This window comes from Bactrocera latifrons, unplaced genomic scaffold (genome assembly GCF_001853355.1).
Source record: "Bactrocera latifrons isolate USDA-ARS-PBARC rearing strain unplaced genomic scaffold, ASM185335v1 scaffold_159, whole genome shotgun sequence".
Lineage (NCBI taxonomy): Eukaryota > Metazoa > Arthropoda > Insecta > Diptera > Tephritidae > Bactrocera > Bactrocera latifrons.
The window spans coordinates 675,094-693,233 of NW_017535063.1; the positions used below are offsets into that span (position 1 = coordinate 675,094).

General features: G+C 33.5%; 8 protein-coding genes across 8 annotated transcripts; 4 read left to right on the forward strand and 4 right to left on the reverse strand.

The window, feature by feature from the left end:
* The first annotated feature begins 415 nt into the window (after positions 1–415).
* LOC108966335 (putative gustatory receptor 59f) lies at positions 416–1,741 on the forward strand. The gene is made up of 4 exons (XM_018929184.1): positions 416–497; positions 1,308–1,370; positions 1,435–1,524; positions 1,590–1,741. Exons 1-4 carry the CDS (start codon positions 441–443, stop codon positions 1,683–1,685), a joined length of 306 nt encoding a protein of 101 aa, XP_018784729.1. The 5' UTR covers positions 416–440; the 3' UTR covers positions 1,686–1,741.
* A 116-nt stretch (positions 1,742–1,857) lies between these two features.
* LOC108966334 (eukaryotic translation elongation factor 1 epsilon-1) lies at positions 1,858–2,791 on the forward strand. Its single transcript, XM_018929183.1, has 3 exons — positions 1,858–2,034; positions 2,100–2,402; positions 2,489–2,791. Exons 1-3 carry the CDS (start codon positions 1,954–1,956, stop codon positions 2,639–2,641), a joined length of 537 nt encoding a protein of 178 aa, XP_018784728.1. The 5' UTR covers positions 1,858–1,953; the 3' UTR covers positions 2,642–2,791.
* On the reverse strand, positions 2,725–7,929 carry LOC108966333 (serine-threonine kinase receptor-associated protein). The gene is made up of 3 exons (XM_018929182.1): positions 7,273–7,929; positions 3,400–4,065; positions 2,725–3,326 (listed from the first exon to the last, which is right to left on the reverse strand). Exons 1-3 carry the CDS (start codon positions 7,388–7,390, stop codon positions 3,127–3,129), a joined length of 984 nt encoding a protein of 327 aa, XP_018784727.1. The 5' UTR covers positions 7,391–7,929; the 3' UTR covers positions 2,725–3,126.
* Positions 7,930–8,341: 412 nt separating this feature from the next.
* Positions 8,342–10,183, reverse strand: LOC108966331 (CDK5RAP3-like protein). Its single transcript, XM_018929181.1, has 4 exons — positions 10,149–10,183; positions 9,913–10,087; positions 8,986–9,837; positions 8,342–8,923 (listed from the first exon to the last, which is right to left on the reverse strand). The coding sequence occupies exons 1-4, from the start codon at positions 10,152–10,154 to the stop codon at positions 8,418–8,420; spliced, it is 1,539 nt and encodes a 512-aa protein (XP_018784726.1). The 5' UTR covers positions 10,155–10,183; the 3' UTR covers positions 8,342–8,417.
* A 395-nt stretch (positions 10,184–10,578) lies between these two features.
* On the reverse strand, positions 10,579–11,742 carry LOC108966336. Its single transcript, XM_018929186.1, has 2 exons — positions 11,529–11,742; positions 10,579–11,466 (listed from the first exon to the last, which is right to left on the reverse strand). Exons 1-2 carry the CDS (start codon positions 11,608–11,610, stop codon positions 10,676–10,678), a joined length of 873 nt encoding a protein of 290 aa, XP_018784731.1. The 5' UTR covers positions 11,611–11,742; the 3' UTR covers positions 10,579–10,675.
* Positions 11,743–11,957: 215 nt separating this feature from the next.
* LOC108966318 (hyccin) lies at positions 11,958–14,693 on the forward strand. Its single transcript, XM_018929159.1, has 2 exons — positions 11,958–12,805; positions 12,868–14,693. Exons 1-2 carry the CDS (start codon positions 12,135–12,137, stop codon positions 13,904–13,906), a joined length of 1,710 nt encoding a protein of 569 aa, XP_018784704.1. The 5' UTR covers positions 11,958–12,134; the 3' UTR covers positions 13,907–14,693.
* Positions 14,694–15,026: 333 nt separating this feature from the next.
* LOC108966319 (methyltransferase-like protein 6) lies at positions 15,027–16,113 on the reverse strand. Its single transcript, XM_018929161.1, has one exon. It carries the CDS (start codon positions 16,050–16,052, stop codon positions 15,162–15,164), a length of 891 nt encoding a protein of 296 aa, XP_018784706.1. The 5' UTR covers positions 16,053–16,113; the 3' UTR covers positions 15,027–15,161.
* Positions 16,114–16,378: 265 nt separating this feature from the next.
* On the forward strand, positions 16,379–17,762 carry LOC108966321. The gene has a single exon (XM_018929164.1). It carries the CDS (start codon positions 16,577–16,579, stop codon positions 17,600–17,602), a length of 1,026 nt encoding a protein of 341 aa, XP_018784709.1. The 5' UTR covers positions 16,379–16,576; the 3' UTR covers positions 17,603–17,762.
* Positions 17,763–18,140: the final 378 nt, after the last annotated feature.

An 18,140-nucleotide genomic window follows, 5' to 3' on the forward strand; every position in this document is an offset into this window, starting at 1 on the left:
CTTTGGTAATTTTTTGTGTCTTTTGGACTGCCAGCGTCAATTACTTTTACAGCAATGGTATTTTTCTTAACTTCATACGAAGTCTCGTCGTCTATCTGTTGCCGAACTTAATATTGTCCATCTCACTCATACAATACTACACGCTTTTGTATGCTATCGCCCAACGCTCGAGACTTTTAAACGAATTACTACTCACAGAGCTTTCGCAAAAGAATAGCCCACGATTTGTAAATGAAAAGCTACAACGCATCCGATTGCTCAATTCAGCTTTACAAGTATTTACGAAGGAGGTGAATAATAGTTTTGCATTTTCGGTGGTCTTGGTATACATTGGATCCTTCACAAATGTGGCGGTGAATATTTTTTTGATCTACAAATATGTGGACGAGTGGAATACGTCAGCACTGTCGTCGGTTTTCTACTCGTTTGTTTGGACCATCATGCACATTGCTAAGATGTTTCTGATACTTTACTATAATCAGAGCATCCAGAATCAGGTAAAAATATAAATGGAGTTTAAGTTTTAAGGTAACAAATAGAAAACGCTTTCACTCTGATTATGTGTGATAAGAAAGATATCATCCGTTACAACAATAATACCAGAAATGGTAAAAGTATAGGTTACGATAGTTACATCGTTATTTCCTTTCTTTTTTTTTGGAGTAGATCGGGATGAACGAATTAATAGCCACCCCTTTCATTCCTTCGATGAAATTCGGCGATGTCTTTAAGATGCTGTCACGAATAAACAGTTCGGCTATTTTCTCTACTTACGCCACAGGTTTCAATTTCAAATACAAAATCCGACTCCCTGGCCTTCATTGCTTCAGTTTCCGCTGCATAACACTTGATAGTTGAATTTTCTTCGGGATACAAGTCGCTTCCGCTAGATGTCCTAGTGGCAAGGCTTAGCAYATACACGAACCTACATAAACTAAAATCGAAATGAGAAACGGAAGAATTTAAAGATATTGCCTCTAGTTATGACTATATTCGTGCGGACAGTACCATTACCCATTAACAGTTTCAACCGGTAATGGATCCATTTTTCATCACCAGTGATAATCTGGACAAAAAAGGATTTCTTTTTGCAGCGTTCAAACAATATTTCTGACATGCTATGTATATTTAATTTCAACGTCTCTTGGCTATAATTCACCCAATTTCCATGCTTTTGAATGTATCTGGCTGCTTTAAAACATACCATACAAAAATTGCTGTTTTTTTACCCTTTAGACTATTTACCGGAAGCCTTTTCTTATTATTAAAAACGAGATTTTAATTGTAATTTTTTTTATTTTTTTCAGAACAGTAATACAATCCTAATAATGAATGAAATTGGTGGCCAAAACACAGAAATGGAAGATACAGTTAGTTTCTTTATATTACTTTTGTTTTCTAAATATATTTTTGTTGTCCTCTTTTTATTTGCAGGTCACCCATTTTGTATTGCAGTTAACTATAAACACGCGAACAAATGTTGTCTGCGGAGTTGCCGAATTGAATCTCAAATTTATTACAACAGTGAGAAGCTCATTTAATACCTTACTTACATAAATATGTAATAGAGAATCTTTTTTTTAATATAGCTTATAACAGCCATGTCCACCGTATTCATATTTTTACTACAATATGACATAACTTACGAGGCGCTCAAGTTAACGCATAACTCGGTTAGTCCCTAGGCCAACGTTTGAACGCATATAATAAAGAACATAACGAACGTAACGAACGAAAATATATTCGCAACAATTTTCTAATGAATAATTTGCCTGAAGCATATTCGTGATAATAGTAAATTGATGATCTGGCAACACTTAATCAGCTGTTTAATAAACATTGCAATTTAACAAAAGTATTTCACGTGGAAATTGTTCGGATATTTATCTMTCACTTAATTGATATTGTATAAATAAATCAAATAAAGACAATTAAAAAATAAATTATTTAAGAATGTGTGAAGTCGAAACTATTACAAAAATCGCCAAAACTCTTGGTGTTCCAGCTGGTGAAGTGAAACTCAATGCTGAGAAGGTATACAACTTCTGACGCCTATTTAGCAATGAAAAGAAATTATATACAAAAATAATAATTTTTAGATCATTACTCGCACGAACAACAACAACACGATATCTGGTTTTGCCACTATTCTTAACACACTCGCACAAGAATCTAAATCAGAAATTGCACGCAACAGTACAGCGACACCGGAAATATCTGCGGACGTCTACCAATGGATTGAATTTGCTGTATTGTATGTGGCCCCTGGTTCCAAAGACAAACATATATCCCATCAACTACTACGTGATTTTAATAAACTATTCGCCACTAAATCCTACTTAGTAGGATATTTCATTACATTAGCGGACTTAGCAATATTTTATGCCATCTACAATTTGGTGGTAAGTTTTTTTGTTTTTAACCGTGTTTTTCAAATCTTATTAAAGTTGTAAGATTATCCCTTAATATCTAATATTAAATTTTGCAGAAATCTCTTTCACCGGTCGAAAAAGAAAATTATTTAAATCTCTCCCGTTGGTTTGACCATCTGCAACAGAGACCGGAAATACGTCAAGACGGTCAAGTGCTCAACTTCACCACAATTTACTTGCATGGTTGGGCGAAAGGCACACACATATAAATCTCCCACACGTCATGTTATTAAACTATTTATTTTCCCCCATGAATAACAATAACAACATACTATATATGAAAAATACTAAGTAGGAAAAAGTGTACGTATTTATTTGAAATCACTTAATGTATTACATACTAAAATATGCTCAATCAATATTTCTGTTCATTATTTTTTCTTAAGTAAAAAGCAATTTGGAATAAAATTCAGTATTTTGCCAGCTACTTAACAATTCCGTGAAGTAAATGCTATAATCAGTTCTTACGTTCTTCAAAAAATTTAAAGTTCTTAAATATTTCCAAATTTATTACAAATCATTTACTCTCAAATTCGTATAATAGGTTTGCAAAATATTTTCAGTTCAAAAATTGAAGAAAATAAATTTTAAACAGCATTAGAACCTTTTCACTCTTGATGCCGAAAAGGACTTTTCTTTTTTTTAGAATTTCACCTACATTYATCTTTACACATCAACGAACGAATACGTCTCTCTAATTGGCATGTACTTCGCGTGGTGAATTCATAGAATTATTCAATTCCCCCGGTTCGGTACACTTCCAGAGTCCATAGGTTTTACCCACAGTTGTCTGCCAGAGTCGCAATGTGCCATCTTCAGAGCCACTGGCATACAGCTCACCATCCGGGCTAAACTTCACCGAATGTACTGGACCAAAATGACCTTTAAAGGATTCTGTGAAGGCAGAATATACGCATAATGTTAGATATTTATTAATTTTGTGCACACYTTTCCATTAAGTACTCACCAATTTCATTACCAGTTATATAATCAAATTTGTACATCTTAAAATCTTCACCACCACATACAAACACATGTTTGTCGGGATGTAAACTAGCCGACGAMACATTAGTCGGCACTTTCACCTCTTTTAGCTTTTTCAACGTGTCCACTTCCCAGAAGCTGATGGTCGAACCATGTGTTATGGTTAGAATGTGATTATCAGCYGATATTTCTAAGCTATTTGGGTTGTGGGGAAACTGCAGTCGTTGTATCTCATTGCCAGTTAGACGATCCCACAAGCGTACGGTTTTATCTTCAGCTGCAGACAGTATACATTTATCGTCACGGCAAAATAGCGCACGTTTCAGAGCACCTGTATGACCAGCGTACAGTTCTGGTTCGGCATTCGGTTGCTCCAAATTGAATACACGCACCAATTTCTCATTGCTACCGGTGACAATATTCTCTGAGTTTGTATCGAATGCAACTGATTTCACAATATGCTTATGTTGGAAACTGTGAATTTCACCGCCCGTAACGGCATTCCAAACTTTTCCAGTAAAATCAGCAGCACCAGAAGCGGCCAATGTGGCATTCTTGTTCAACGCCACACCCCAGACGGCACCTTTGTGACCTTCGAATGTGCCCACCCAATCACCGGTGTCTCCTTGCCGCAGCATAGGGCTGCCATCTGCAGGAATCGAAATTATATAAGAAAAAATTAAATTTCAATAAAGGTGTTTTATTAACTAATGAAAATTAATTGCTGCTATTAAAACTTGCTATGCTGCTGGTAATGTAATTTTTAGAATAAAAAGTAAATAAACTAGAATTCTAAATACCACAACTACCCTATACCAAAATACAAAGAATATTCGACAAAACAGCTTGAACATTGCACTTTTTATAACCTACAAAGGAAAAAGCAGCAAGGCCAACCATATCGTTGAAATCCTGTCCAGCAAAACACGTCACAAAAAATGTTAATATAAATATAACGAAAAGTATAAATATGCGTGTATGTTTGTGCACACATATCTACATACATATATGCAATTTATAAATACATACATATGCTGCATTGCAAAAGTGGTAATGTACAAATAAAATGCAGCAAGCCGCAAAGCAGTAGACAATGTAWACTACAGCAAAATGTACAACAAACAAGCGACGACAAGCAAAAACAAAAAAAGCGGAAGCAACCTTGACTCAATGACTACATCAATGCCAACGACCTGAGTGCGACTCACTGGCTAGTGAGTCGATTACACGACTGGTATGCCAAACATGCAYTTGTACATTCATATATGTATGTATGCATGTGGAGTGTAGGCAGAGCAGCGCCAATGTATTGCCTCTATGTAAAATTGCATACGCAACTGCCTTTCCCGACTGAAATTCCTAATGTGCACTTACTATGTCGACGAAGGAAAAATGCACTTTATGAAAGTATAAATACAGTATATATGTACATATATGTATGTATGACACAATGATTTTCAGAAAAAAATAAATTTAATTATTTAAAGGTATGACGATTGTAGGCTACATTAGTGAAATGTATACTTAAAAMAAAGCGAAACTGTTGTTGTTCATACAGGAAGGAACAATGTTTTTTTATGCTGATGCTGTCATAGGATACTCAATACTTTACGTTGAACAGAATCTGCACAGATATATTTAACTTCTATTTATTTGTTACAACCTCGTAAGTGATTAAATCCACTTATCAATTTAAAAACATCGATTCTTTATTTTTCGTATATGTGTATCGAAAGTTTGAAATTGACTCCCGGAGATAGGAGTAYATTTGTAAGAATTTTTGGACTTAGAGTAATCGGCTTCGAAAACTTCAAACATGTTCTCTGGAAACGCTTCTCAGAGTATACAAGAATTTTTTTCTTAATAAATGCAGAGATAGATTTTCGTAGATATATGTATGTACATATATGTATATCAGGTAATAATGGAAAAAATATATACGATTTTTTATGTATACAGTTTTCAAAAAAATTACTAGTCCTTTTTTGGATTTGAAATAACTTAAGCATAGAATCTTTCTTGGGAGGTCCTCATGGAAATCGGATAAAGGGAACATAAATTTTATCGAAGTGCATCGCCGTTTATTAAAGTACATTAAACTTTATGTAATTTGTAAATGTAATTTTTTGTACTTATTCAAAAAAATGTGCAACTTCAAAAAAACAATTAAACAATTTTTTTTTTTCGAATATTAGTAAGACGATTTTGTTACAATAAGATCTGTTACATGTCCAACAAAATAATATACGGTAATTAATAATCGCAAATGTTTAATAAATATGTGCAAGAAATAAATAAAGGCAATGTTTACACGCCCCATGGTTCATTGCTATACTTTCGTATTTTCATGTTTTATATAAAAGCAATTGCCTTTGAAAAACTTTTTGCAGCTGCGCATTCGTCATTTGTTGTTATTTTAATAGCGTGCCGTTGGCAGTCGCACTGAAAATTTCGCGCACTTTGTTAATCGTGTAGACATTCTAAATCAAGGTGAACAGGCGTTTTTATAATAAATTATCTTTATTTATTGATGTGACTAGCTGCTTGATTGTCGGCTATTTAATTGCAATATTACATGAATTTTGCTGCTGCATAGAGAGCATAACTGTTACGCACAACAAAGGAACAAGTTTTATAGATTACACRCACAAATAATAATAAATACAATAGGAAATGCAAACAGAAAACTAATTTGAAATTGACTTCAGATCAGAAATGYGTTTAAATTTATTGTTCTACATACACGCGTAGTATAAATACACATATGTATGTACATATKTCGKATGCATTCTAAGGTTGTGATTTATGTAATATTAATAATACTAAATATTTGTCCACGTCTAGTAGCATTTCCCTATTCACCAACAAACTTCCTAAATAAATATGTTTTCTTCATTTTTTTAATAATAACGCATAGAGTGTCTTTATCAATTTAAACAAATAAATAGTAAAGCAAAGCATAGACAATGTAGTATGCTCCAACAATAATATAATTGATTACATGTAAAACAAAAAGAAAAAAATTGCACAAAACAAACAAGCGAATAGCAAAAAAATGGTAAAGCAAAAAAGCATGCGACTTCAAGGTGCTTCCCGTATGAGCAAAACACACAGCTAGCGGCGAAATACACCAACTATGAACGGCAAACGAAACAAGTTGCAGCGTAATGATGTGCAGCAAAACTTATACAGTGAGCAATGGAAACAATTTCGTAGAAATGTATTTTGCAAACTAGGGAAGTCAGAGGATCGTCGGAGGCCACGAACAGCGAGATACTTTTCAACTTATTTTGTTTGTTTTACAACGCGTAGAATTCAATTTTAAACAACTGCTCACCAACCAACTACCGGCTGGGTGAACACAAGCAATTAGCACAGATAGGATAGAACAAAAGTGTAAAACTGGTTTCATTTGGAGCAGTACACATTCGCCTCAACTAATTTTGCATACTATATTCGTGATCCGTGGTGATCACTTAAAACGTCATCAGAGAATGTAGGTCAAGGCTTGCCTTGGGCAATGAAATCGACGAAAAAGTGTACTTGTAGAAGTACTATACGCATGAAGGTATTGTATACATATATCTACATAAATTATGAATAATGTAGCATTTACAGAAAATGTATATAATTGTCTGCTAGTATGATTTCGTACTTCAATTATATACCTACGATTTATCGAATATTTTTTATGTTTGGTAAACTACATCACTTTCTAAAAGATCCCACACAAAAAACGCAAAAAAAATTACAATTAAATATTTGTATAACTGTAGAGGTATCGAAGAAATATAATATATTACAGCTTCAATTAGTAAATCCCTAACAAATTTAGGCTGTGTAAAATTATAATTACCTTTGCACGCTGAAATGAGAAAGTAACCGCTCTCGCAAACGTCACTAAAATCCAAATGCACTACGGGACGGGTATGACCACTGCAGGTCAATGGGATTTGACGCAAATTAGAGGTCATCCTTTCAACTTTGTGGTTGTCGTGTTCAACGCCTTATCTTGTTAATAACTAATTTGAATTATAATTGTAAGTATATTGAAATAATTTTTATCCTTCAACTTGACGCTGGCGGCGCTGCCAAAAATGAACAACCTTAGTTAAACGTTGAAGTTTTCTACGCCGCCGTTGCTATTTCTTTCGGCTTGCTGCCGTAATTTTAGTTCCTCCGTTTTCGGTTTTTTATAAAATATATTTATTTTTTATTAATTAGCTTTTTTCCTGTTCAGTTAATATATCCTTTTGAGCAATTGCTGGACAATTTTGGTTTTTATAAGTATGTATTTTGGTTTCTGGATTTTTTGTGAACTTCAATTTTCAGCACGAACACAACTTGGATGAATGAGATTATTTAATTATTTGCATGGAATTAAAATTCGCGTCGATTTAGCTTTTTTCTCCTTTATTAATTACTAGAAAAATTTAGTTTCCTTTTGTTGGGAATTATTAGATTTTTATATTTAGCGAGATGCAATGAAAAACAAAGACTGAATGAATGAACGAAAAATATCTGACAACTGTTTTATGTTATTTTCTTTTGATAGTCTACAATAGAGCTGCCACTTTCTACAAACGTAAGTAAAGTTATTGGAAAAATGGGTTGATATAACTGACATAGCCGGCATTTAAAATTTATTCACCTATATCTTTGTATATCTTTACWAAAAAAAGAATAATTTTTACAAGAAATTGTTTTAACTAAATCTTACTCTCTACCATTACAAAATATCTGCTTTTTAAATAATTGCACGAGTATATGGCAGCTTGCCTTACAACGGGTTTACACAAGAGATAGTTATAGCTTGGAATATAAATTCAAGTTTTTTTAACAAAGGCGCATTGTGAAAATGCTGAATTACTTATTAYCCGATATTTTTTTAATATTGGCTACTAAATATTAGAACATTATCAAAYACAGTACATGTTTTACATAATTTTATTAATTACATATTATTATATAACAAAATCACCAAACATTTCCAACAATACATTAGTTTACTCCTCCCATCAGGTTTACTACACGATTTTTGTAACGTTTAGAAATATCATTCTCAATATGTAATTGGAGCTTTTTCGTTTGTGATATTAGCTCCGCTAAAACTGGATTCAAATCTACGCGTTGTTGTTTCAATTCCAAAGAACGTTTTTTAAGAAGTGCTTTCGTGTCACGTATTTTATCAACGGCTTTTGTCATTTGTCGTAACTTATTTGCCAACAAATCAGCATATTTAGGTGAATGTTTTAATTGGAAGAGGTGGCGAGTTTGCTCGTTACATACTTCACCCAAAATTTGTTCAATATTCTTTAACATTTTTCGTATACTCTCTGCATCATATGTGGAAATGCTATCCATCAGCGAAAACATAATATTGCTAGAAGCGTCCAATTGGTTAAGTTCATATAGTCGCATACGTAAAAATGCCTCAAGTTCGTAAATTTCATCGAGAAATCTATCCCGGTAAGTGGGTGAATCAAGAATTGAGTAAGCTTGTTCCCCTGTATTAGAAAACGAAATATATTAATATATATTAAAAAAAGTTAGATAATATTTAAGTTACCTTTAGCAATGCCACCATCCATGCCAGTGCCCTCAATAACTATACCGTACTCTTCAATAGGAATGTCAAAATTTATCTCTACAGTCTCATTCCGACCACTTTCAATGCCCCAATCAATGTCACCACCATTTCCATCCGAATCTATTGCGCTGTTGTTACTATCTAAATTGAGTTCTCCGAAATCAATAATTTCTGCCGATATTGTAGACGAGGTTCCTCCATTATCATCGCCACCAAAATCGATTTCATTATCATCTGCACTACCAGTCAAAGTGTCATCATTTAAATTTAATTTAATTGGGGGTTCCTCAATAGTTAAAGGTTCTTCTTTATGCACATATTGATAAACGGTTGTGTTGCCAAATTCGATGAGGTGGCGTAGTATGGGTAAAATTTGTTTGTTACTTCCTTCAGAGAATAAGTTAATTGCTTCTTCTAATTTGCCAATATCACGTATTGAATAGGCATATATGTCTGGTAACTTAGACAAAACTTGTAAGAATTCGTCATGCAAATTTTCGCCTTTTACTCCCAATTGTTGCAAAAGTGAAGCATGTTCGGCTAGTAATTGTGATTCTGGTTTGCCAAGATCTTGAACCYTCTTCAAACATTCATCGCTTTGTTGCTCTAATTTTGTCATTTGCTTTCGAATACCAGGCACATCATAATTGACATTGCGCACATATATTTGGGCGGACTCGGCAAGATAGACGTTATCTTTTTCATACAGACGTAGTATTTCCTGCCAGTCCTTCATTCTCTGACTTCCATAGGTTCCAAATACGCTTTTTGTTTCCTTTTCCGTTTGTTTTAGAATCTCAACAATTTCTTTACAGTGGTAGTAGTTTATTTCTGTAACCAAAAAAGAGAAAAAATAAATGATTTTATTGGTTTCCTTTATAGCAATTTGTTAATTATTTCACTTACTAGTCCCAGACAATAATTTAATCAGTTGGTCATTGGCTGGCATATCTTGAAGAGCATTTGAAATCTTTGTGCGTATCTCTTTGATATTCTTTTGAATAGTTTTCGGCACAATCCTTCTGCTTACCAACCAATCTTGCAGCTTCAGAGTGTGGATGTCAATGGGAATATCTGCTTCCTACAWCATTTGTAATGAGTAAAATATCAATGCAAACAAAATAACTAACAATTGAACTTACATTCATTTTAATTAGTTTAATGTATCAAACAAAATATTTTATTGTACTTGTCCACGCAAACAAAATATTTTCCGCTCTGCTTCTTTCATTCATTCAGTCAAAATAATTTGTTTATTATCGATAATCTGGTTATCGATATTTATAAATCAATAAACTTCAAAGTTAATTCTTATGCAAAAATTATATATATTTTTTTTTTCTCGACACGTGTATGTAAGAATTGAAACAATAATAATATTATCAATATTTAACACATATATAAAATTTATTAAGGACTTTAGCATTTCTATGAAAAAATAAAGATACCATTTTTATTAAAAAAAATTCATAACTGCTAGGCACTAGCACACTTTATTCAATCAATTAAACAAGATTTACCATATAYATTTTCGGAAATCGGGGTGCCACCAAGGAAAAGCTTTAACGCTTGCAACTTTGGGATATTTCACTGTAGTAATCATTTTACTAGACGAGTCTCCAAAATCTAATTCYAAGTTTATGGCGCGCATGTCTTTAGCAAGCATTTGTCACGTCCCTAACAACAATAAACGCGATCTTCCACTTTCGTAAAACAGATGAGTGGGAAAAGGTATAAAACGTTCACAGCGTATTACCAGCAAACACACACCTTCATTTATGTGGTTTTTAGCAGGAATATATTTTGATTTCATACACAATTTATTGTCTTCCGCCAAAGCCTCCCAGTCGTCGGTTTCGCAACCATTTAACAGGATTTCATTGAAATCACGTCCTTCGTTGACTTCTGCTTGATTTTGCTGTTTGTTGCAAAATTTATAGCATGCTTTCCATACACAATCCTCTTGTTCATGCCATGAAGATACATAAGAATATCCAATTAACTTATCTAGAGAATACCCTTTCGCCATACGTTCTGACAATGGTGAATAGGTTTGGAATAGTGATTCYACTACACGCGCACGCATTGTGGCCAACTCGCAGTTAAGTACGTTATGCGACTGCAAGTGTTCAGGCAGTGTAAGTATCCAATTAGTTTCAGCACTTGATTTCTGGCAATAAATTCTGTAAATATTTTTCCAAAATCTTTGTGTATTAACAAGTGCTGCCGTTTGACGGCATATTAAAGCAAAGGTTTGAACATATTCAGGAGGAATATGATCCGCAATATGGTACCATATATCGCCATGTACTATGTTGTAACTCATTTGTGGTTTATCATTGTTGCTTCGTTCCATTGAACTTTCAGGTCTCCACTCCACACGTCCTGCTCCTCTACATTTACCGGCACGATCTCTTAACTTTATCTCAAGGTATATGTCATTCTGATGTAAATGTGTTTCTGCAAATATAAATTAGTGTTATTATAAAACAATCGTTTGGTAGACTGGTATAAATACATACTACACTTCCCTTTTGTTTTGATAAACTTTTCTTGAATCAGAATTGTCTCGTCTTCATTATCAGCAAYGTCGTCAGCAATCATTTTTCATTTGCAAGTTAAATTTTTGTATAACTTCGTCCGATTTGTTTTTATTTATTGTTATGCATTACTAATATTACTTAAATTACTGGCGTCAGATCAGCTGTAATAACGGTTGTTGATAAACTAAGGGATGCCATTATATTATGAATCGTAATAAGTAATTCAAGTATACTTCTAAAATTACATATTTTTTTGCAATAATTTGTATTTTTATTAAAAGAATATGCAGAAAGCTATACTTGTATTTGCTGTGAGTTTCTTAAATAATTTTTTATTTAGCATGACATACATCGACTTTTAACTTCACCTTGAAAGTGTTATTGTGAACTAGTAAGTACGTTGTGAAGAAGCACCTGTATGACGAATTGATAAATTGATTCAGTAAAAAGTTACGTCAAAAAGAAGTCTTCATTTATTCATTAATTATTCTTATTAAAATCTAAATAAAAGTATATGTAACGTGGAAAAATCTGTTAATCTGAAAGGAATTGTGGTAGAAAACAAACCATTCTGTGAAAAATACTATGGCGGAATCAATTGTACAAGACTGGCTGGCAGATTACCGCCGTATACAAGGACAGCCAGCTGAAGTGACAACCTTCGCTGTGGAGCATGAAACCGACCCTGAAATTGCTGAAGCCATTTATACCATATTTAGTGAACGACAAAGACACGAAACTTTGGTTCATGAAATTTGTCAGCAGTTTCTGTCATTTTATCGTGCTTCTGAAGATTCGCTCCGAAAATTTCCTTTACAGTTCATTCCAGTATTGATCTATACTTATCTGCATGCCGTCGCAGCTGGCGACAAAAAAGGTGCCCGTAGTGTAGAGACATTACTAATATGCATTTACAATGCGGAGATATCCACTGAAGACGGCGGTCAACATGTAGTCACTTTCCGTATGCCGATATTAGCACAAGCGTCGGTATACCATGAGGAAAAAAATTTACCAATGACAGATTTGCGGCGTTGGGAAGAAAACTGTAACCGAGAAATTAAGTGGGGTCCACATACTCAGATTGAGGCGATTACGGCGCAGAATAGGTTACGTATTATGACTGCACTAATGTTTTGTTATAATCAGCAAGTTAGCCTTACGCAAAAATCCGCTTTGATACATCTTTGTCGTGTGGCATCGCAGTTAGTTAATCAAGGCTTTTCAAAACAACATGCACATCGAATCTCTTATGGGTAAGTATATGAAACACTCCTAATTTGACATGTTTTTATAACGCTTATATGAATTTCTTAAGTTCTGATTCGAGTGGCGCACTTGTCCCAAAGTCAATAACACCGCGCATTCCTCTTTCCTCATCATTTCTGGTAGAGCTGGTACACGCTATATACTTTGCAATGTTTAACGGTTTTGGAACAGTGGCGATACAAACATTAGACGACATCCATCATCGCGCATGTTTTGAGATGTATACGGAGCTTATACTTGTGACGAGTGCTGTGAGAAATTCATTACACGCAAATCCCTCCGGCCAGCCAAGTGATGGACCGATGGGACTTAGCGTAGCCCTTACACCTGCCACGAATACTGTGACTACAGCCATTTCCAAATCGATGATCACGAATGCGTCATTCCGTACTAAAAAGTTACCTGATGATATCCCTATACAAGTTCAGGATCTCACAATGCCACAAGCTCCTCCGATGTTGGCTAGTGTTACTGAAGAAGTCGATCCTAAAGACCAGCAACAAACACAAAATACGTCGTCGCGAAATTCTATCATACGTCCTAGCATGGAAGGCATAAAAGCTCAGGCACATAAAGCGTTAATTGCTGGTTTCAAAAAGTCTAAAGACAAAGAAAAGGATAAAGACAAAGAGAAAGAAAAGGATGGAAAAATAGTTGGAGCTGGAGCGGCAGGCGAGCCCCCAAAACCACCGCTTCGAAAATTTGAAAAACACACTCARCGGAACTCGTTGCTACAATTACAAGCTGAGGGCAATAATATAGCGTTAAACGATTTCGAGAAAAGTCCGTCTTCAATGGGCGTGAAAGGAAAACCCTAYGACTCAATTGATACTACGGAAATGTTACCCATGCAAACACTTCTTGCTAATGAGAATGGCAGTGGTAGCTTTAGTATTGACAGTGAAGTAAATGGGGGCGGTGGAAGTAGCAATATGTTGAATAACAGTAGCGTAGCTAGTAATACAAATTCAATCACGAGCAGTGACTTGATAACAAAAAGTTTTGATTCAAGCATAGAAATCCCACAACTTGTGGGCCCTGCTGTTGTTGGAAGCAACACTAAAGTGGGTGATGTGGGTATAGATTAGTGCTATAATACTTCCAGAAATTGAAGTTGTGTTTGAAAGCGATCAAACGATTGTTGCGTGTGTGCCAAATGTTGGGGAAAGCTTCCAACATTTATTTTTATTGAGCGACAATTATGCTTAAAACTGTTAAATATTACAATATCTATTTCAATACCACTTCAATTTTAACGTAAGAATAATTAATACATATAAATATACATATATATATATATATATAAATAATTGTTGCTAGGTATAAATAGAGTGAATGAATACTGGTGATTCGGTGTTAATAGGGCTAAGGCAAAACAAACACAAATTCAATATAATTTAGTAAATTACGACGAAAATCTAACATGAATTACTACTATTTTGTGCACGAACATTTAAAAGWCACATGGAACGGAAGAGCAAAAATTATGGTATTATTGTGTACTTCAGTAAATGTGTACTTAAAATCAGTTGGGGGAATCGGTTGCAAATTTCACTTTTGTTCCCTTCTTCTCTAAAAAAAACTGCTTACATAAAGTTCGGAAATTTCTAATATTTAATAAAAACTATCAAAAACGAAATGAAAATGCATGAATGTCATATACATATGTGTGAATTTTGTATTATCTAGCATTGTTATAGTGTAGAAACGGTATGACAAACAATCGAAATTTAATTTATTTAATATATTCGCAGTAAAATTAGTATTTTTGAAATTTGTTACAACACCGATTTGTATAGTACAATAAAAGAAGCGATTTATAAAGTATATACCTACATATACATCATCTAATATCACTCATGTATTTATAATGATNAAAAAAAAAAAAAAAAAAAAAAAAAAAAAAAAAATTATAATGGTTGGAAAATGGCATAAGCACAGGGACTATACATCACCAATTGAAAATTGATTTGCAAACCGAATAAAATGTAAAATTATGTTATTAAAATATATTATTTTATCTTGTTAATCCCCTTAGTTAGTTGAATTTAAGCATTAGCTCAATTTACTTCCAATGTAAATAACATATACCACTATTTTCTTTGTAAGTTTCAGTTAATATAATAGAATGAAAAACTAGTAAATAAGCCACTTGAAAAAGTTTATAATCTTATTATAATTATTCCTTTTGATTCTGAAAACAAGTAATTATATATACTATATTTAAATGTATTTATTCCATGTTATCAAAAAGATGTTATCTAATATTAAATTAAAAGAATACAACTAATAAATGAYTCCCAATGATTGAAACAAATATCCATGGTAATGTAGTATTTACAATTATCTCTTACGAAACTTGGATTGTAAGAAAATGCGAGGCACATCTATACCTTCTTTGATATTTAACGTACGTCTGTGCACATAAGAATTTTCAACAACTTYAAACCTTTCAGAGTCTGTAAATAATGATGCCAATTCACCCTCTGCAAAGAAGTAACTTCTTGTTCCATCTTGTCGCATGTAAAAATTCTCTGCTATTTTGTTGCCTGGTTTGAAACGCAATTGTGCCATATCGTAGCGTCCATAATCTCTAAAAAGCACTATACCACCAGATTTCAGTAAGCGGTAAATATTTTCTATAACAATACCAAATTTATTCGGATGTATTGCAGATAATACAAATATCATTGTTACAATATCCAAAGAGCTCTCCGGGATATGTGCGTATATTTGTTCAGTGGTAATGTCACATTGAAAAGCGTGTATACGCTGCTCATCGTACAGTGGATTTGATTGCACAAAATCAATAGCACGAGGCGAAAAGTCACAAGCATAATAAAACCAAGAACTATTTCTTTCCTKTTTTTGCTCTAGTTGTTCCTCTATTAATGGAAATATTAAATTCCCTACTCCACAACCCACTTCAAACAAAAGCCGCTGTTTATTACTGCATCCAATTTTTACATTACGGGTTTCGCCTTCAAAATCCAACAATTCCTCAAATTCACGTGTTGTCCAACGGCGGTCTTTAAAAAAGTGAGTCTCATTTCTTTTGTAAAATATATCCCAATGACGTTGAGCTTGTTCTTCAAGTTTCTTTGCTTTAAATTCCGGCACCAGACGATTGTCTTGTGCCTTCAAACGACTTTTTTCTTCATCGGTAAGGCATTTATCAACCTTGGTAAAAATGTCCTTGACAAGGCGGTCTGCTTCCCGATCTGCACATTCCATATTTATCCACTTATCATTTATTTACGTTTTTATATTTCAGCTGCTCTCATTTAATTGACAACAAAAGTTTATTGTGAATGCTGTTTCAAATGTAAATTATGTCGGAGCATCTCGACCGAGCATGTACATTGCTAGCAATCTGCCGAATATATTGCCATGAGATTGGCAAYGTTCTTGTGAGGACATTTGATCGGAGAACATTATTTTATGTTCAATGGTCAAACAGGAAAAATGACAGCGTATTGGTACAATGAATAGCATGAATTTTTTTAGAAAATTAATTGCTAAACATTAGCAATGTGCAATCTCTATTGGCAATATTGCCAGCAATCCAAATTTTTAGCAATCTTAAATCGTGCTATTTTAAATTTCCTTCAATAGTTATGTCATTTACAAGGCATTGATTAAACAGACCCTATCTGAAGTGAAAAAAAATCGTGTACCGAATCTTCATATTGTTTGCGTTTTAATAAATTTATTTGTATATGGAAGTAATTGGTAAGGTTTAATATAAACAAATTGCTATGGAGTCAGAGCAACCATCAAGTACAATTTTATGTTATCCTACGGATTCAAAGGGGTATCCCAACGTTGAAGTGCTTAATGTTAATAATGTTGACTCCGGCGGAGGTGTTGTGTTAAATGATGAAAAACTTTTGGAATTAATACAATTGTATCCGTTTTTATACAACCCACGAGTGCGACCATTTCAAGATACGGACTATGACGATTGGGCATGGAATCGCATTACGAATGCATTTAATGTGAACTATACGGGATTCTTGCCAGCAGTCTATTTTACCAAGGATGACTTAAAACGGCGCTGGAACAAATTACAACCTATTATAAAGAAAATGGCGAAAATGTTGGATCTAACAGCTATTCCGGAGCCTTTACGTCAAATTATAGTGAAAATAAGCATCCAACTTGAAGATCAAGTGACAGATGTGCGYGTGAATAACTTGTCAAGTGCTCAACAAGTAATATATGACAATATGAAAATGGTATCGCAGTTACCATTAAATAGACGTCTGCAGTTGGAAGCTGAAATGATGGACTTGATATTAAACGCCGAACTGGAATCAAAAGCTACCATTAAATTAACTTGCACACATTTAAAAACTATTGAAGATGAATATGAGGAATTACTCAATTTGATGAATCTTAAAGAAATAATCGTTTTAAAATCCACAGATACAATTTTCTTAAACGAAAAAACTGATAACTCACAGGAGCAAATTGTAACCAGTACAACGTCGAATGGAACTTCCGAAATTTGTTTAGGTAGCGATAGCAGTTCAGATACGAAATATGAATCCTTGAACATCATAGATTTCGAAGCTGAAATGGGAAATGGCTCCCAAATATATAAACCCTCTTGTAAGGTTAACAAAGATATTACTAAGACTAATACTGTTACAAAGTTACAATGGGTTCCGTTAAAGGATGCTTCTAAACATGTTAGACGCTGCATTATAAGATTAAAACGAACAAATATGGAAGACTACATACCACTGTCACGCATAAAACGACAGCGCAAAAGCACTTAGTCTTATATAGTTTGTGGAAAGGATATAAGTATAAGTAATTATATAATAGAGTAATAAGTTAATTTAAGGAATACGTAAATTAAATATTTATAATACTAGTAATTTCAATTATATACTTACATCTGATAAATAAATWAATTTTTTTGTATCGTCTTTTGAATTTTACTTTATTTTCATTCGATTTTTTTGAAATTACTTTTGCTTAATATTAAATTAGTTAATTATCTTTTTAGTGAAACTTATTCATATAAAGAGAAAAATTAAAAACGAAGGAAATGCACACACGGGTACACTTTTTAATATCAAAATTTCGTATCAAAATTACAAAAGAGTGTGGCGGCAGCGATTTCTCATTGAAAACATAAAATACGTAAGCTGTAAATTAAAGTGCATACCGTTCAATATACATACATCTTTGGGGAACACATATAGCAGAGAGAAATATAAATATATTTATACTTCATAAAATTACACATTCTTTGTACACAAAAACAAAACTTGTKTAATGACTGCAATTTAAATGTGAAATGCGAGAAAT

Coding starts and splice junctions, on each gene's coding strand:
- LOC108966334 (XM_018929183.1), top strand. CDS start 1,954: ATGTGTGAAGTCGAAACTATTACAAAAATCGCCAAAACTCTTGGTGTT. Junction 2,035..2,099: donor TGAAACTCAATGCTGAGAAG/GTATACAACTTC, acceptor AATAATTTTTAG/ATCATTACTCGCACGAACAA. Junction 2,403..2,488: donor ATGCCATCTACAATTTGGTG/GTAAGTTTTTTT, acceptor TAAATTTTGCAG/AAATCTCTTTCACCGGTCGA.
- LOC108966335 (XM_018929184.1), top strand. CDS start 441: ATGCACATTGCTAAGATGTTTCTGATACTTTACTATAATCAGAGCATC. Junction 498..1,307: donor ATCAGAGCATCCAGAATCAG/GTAAAAATATAA, acceptor TATTTTTTTCAG/AACAGTAATACAATCCTAAT. Junction 1,371..1,434: donor ACACAGAAATGGAAGATACA/GTTAGTTTCTTT, acceptor TTTTATTTGCAG/GTCACCCATTTTGTATTGCA.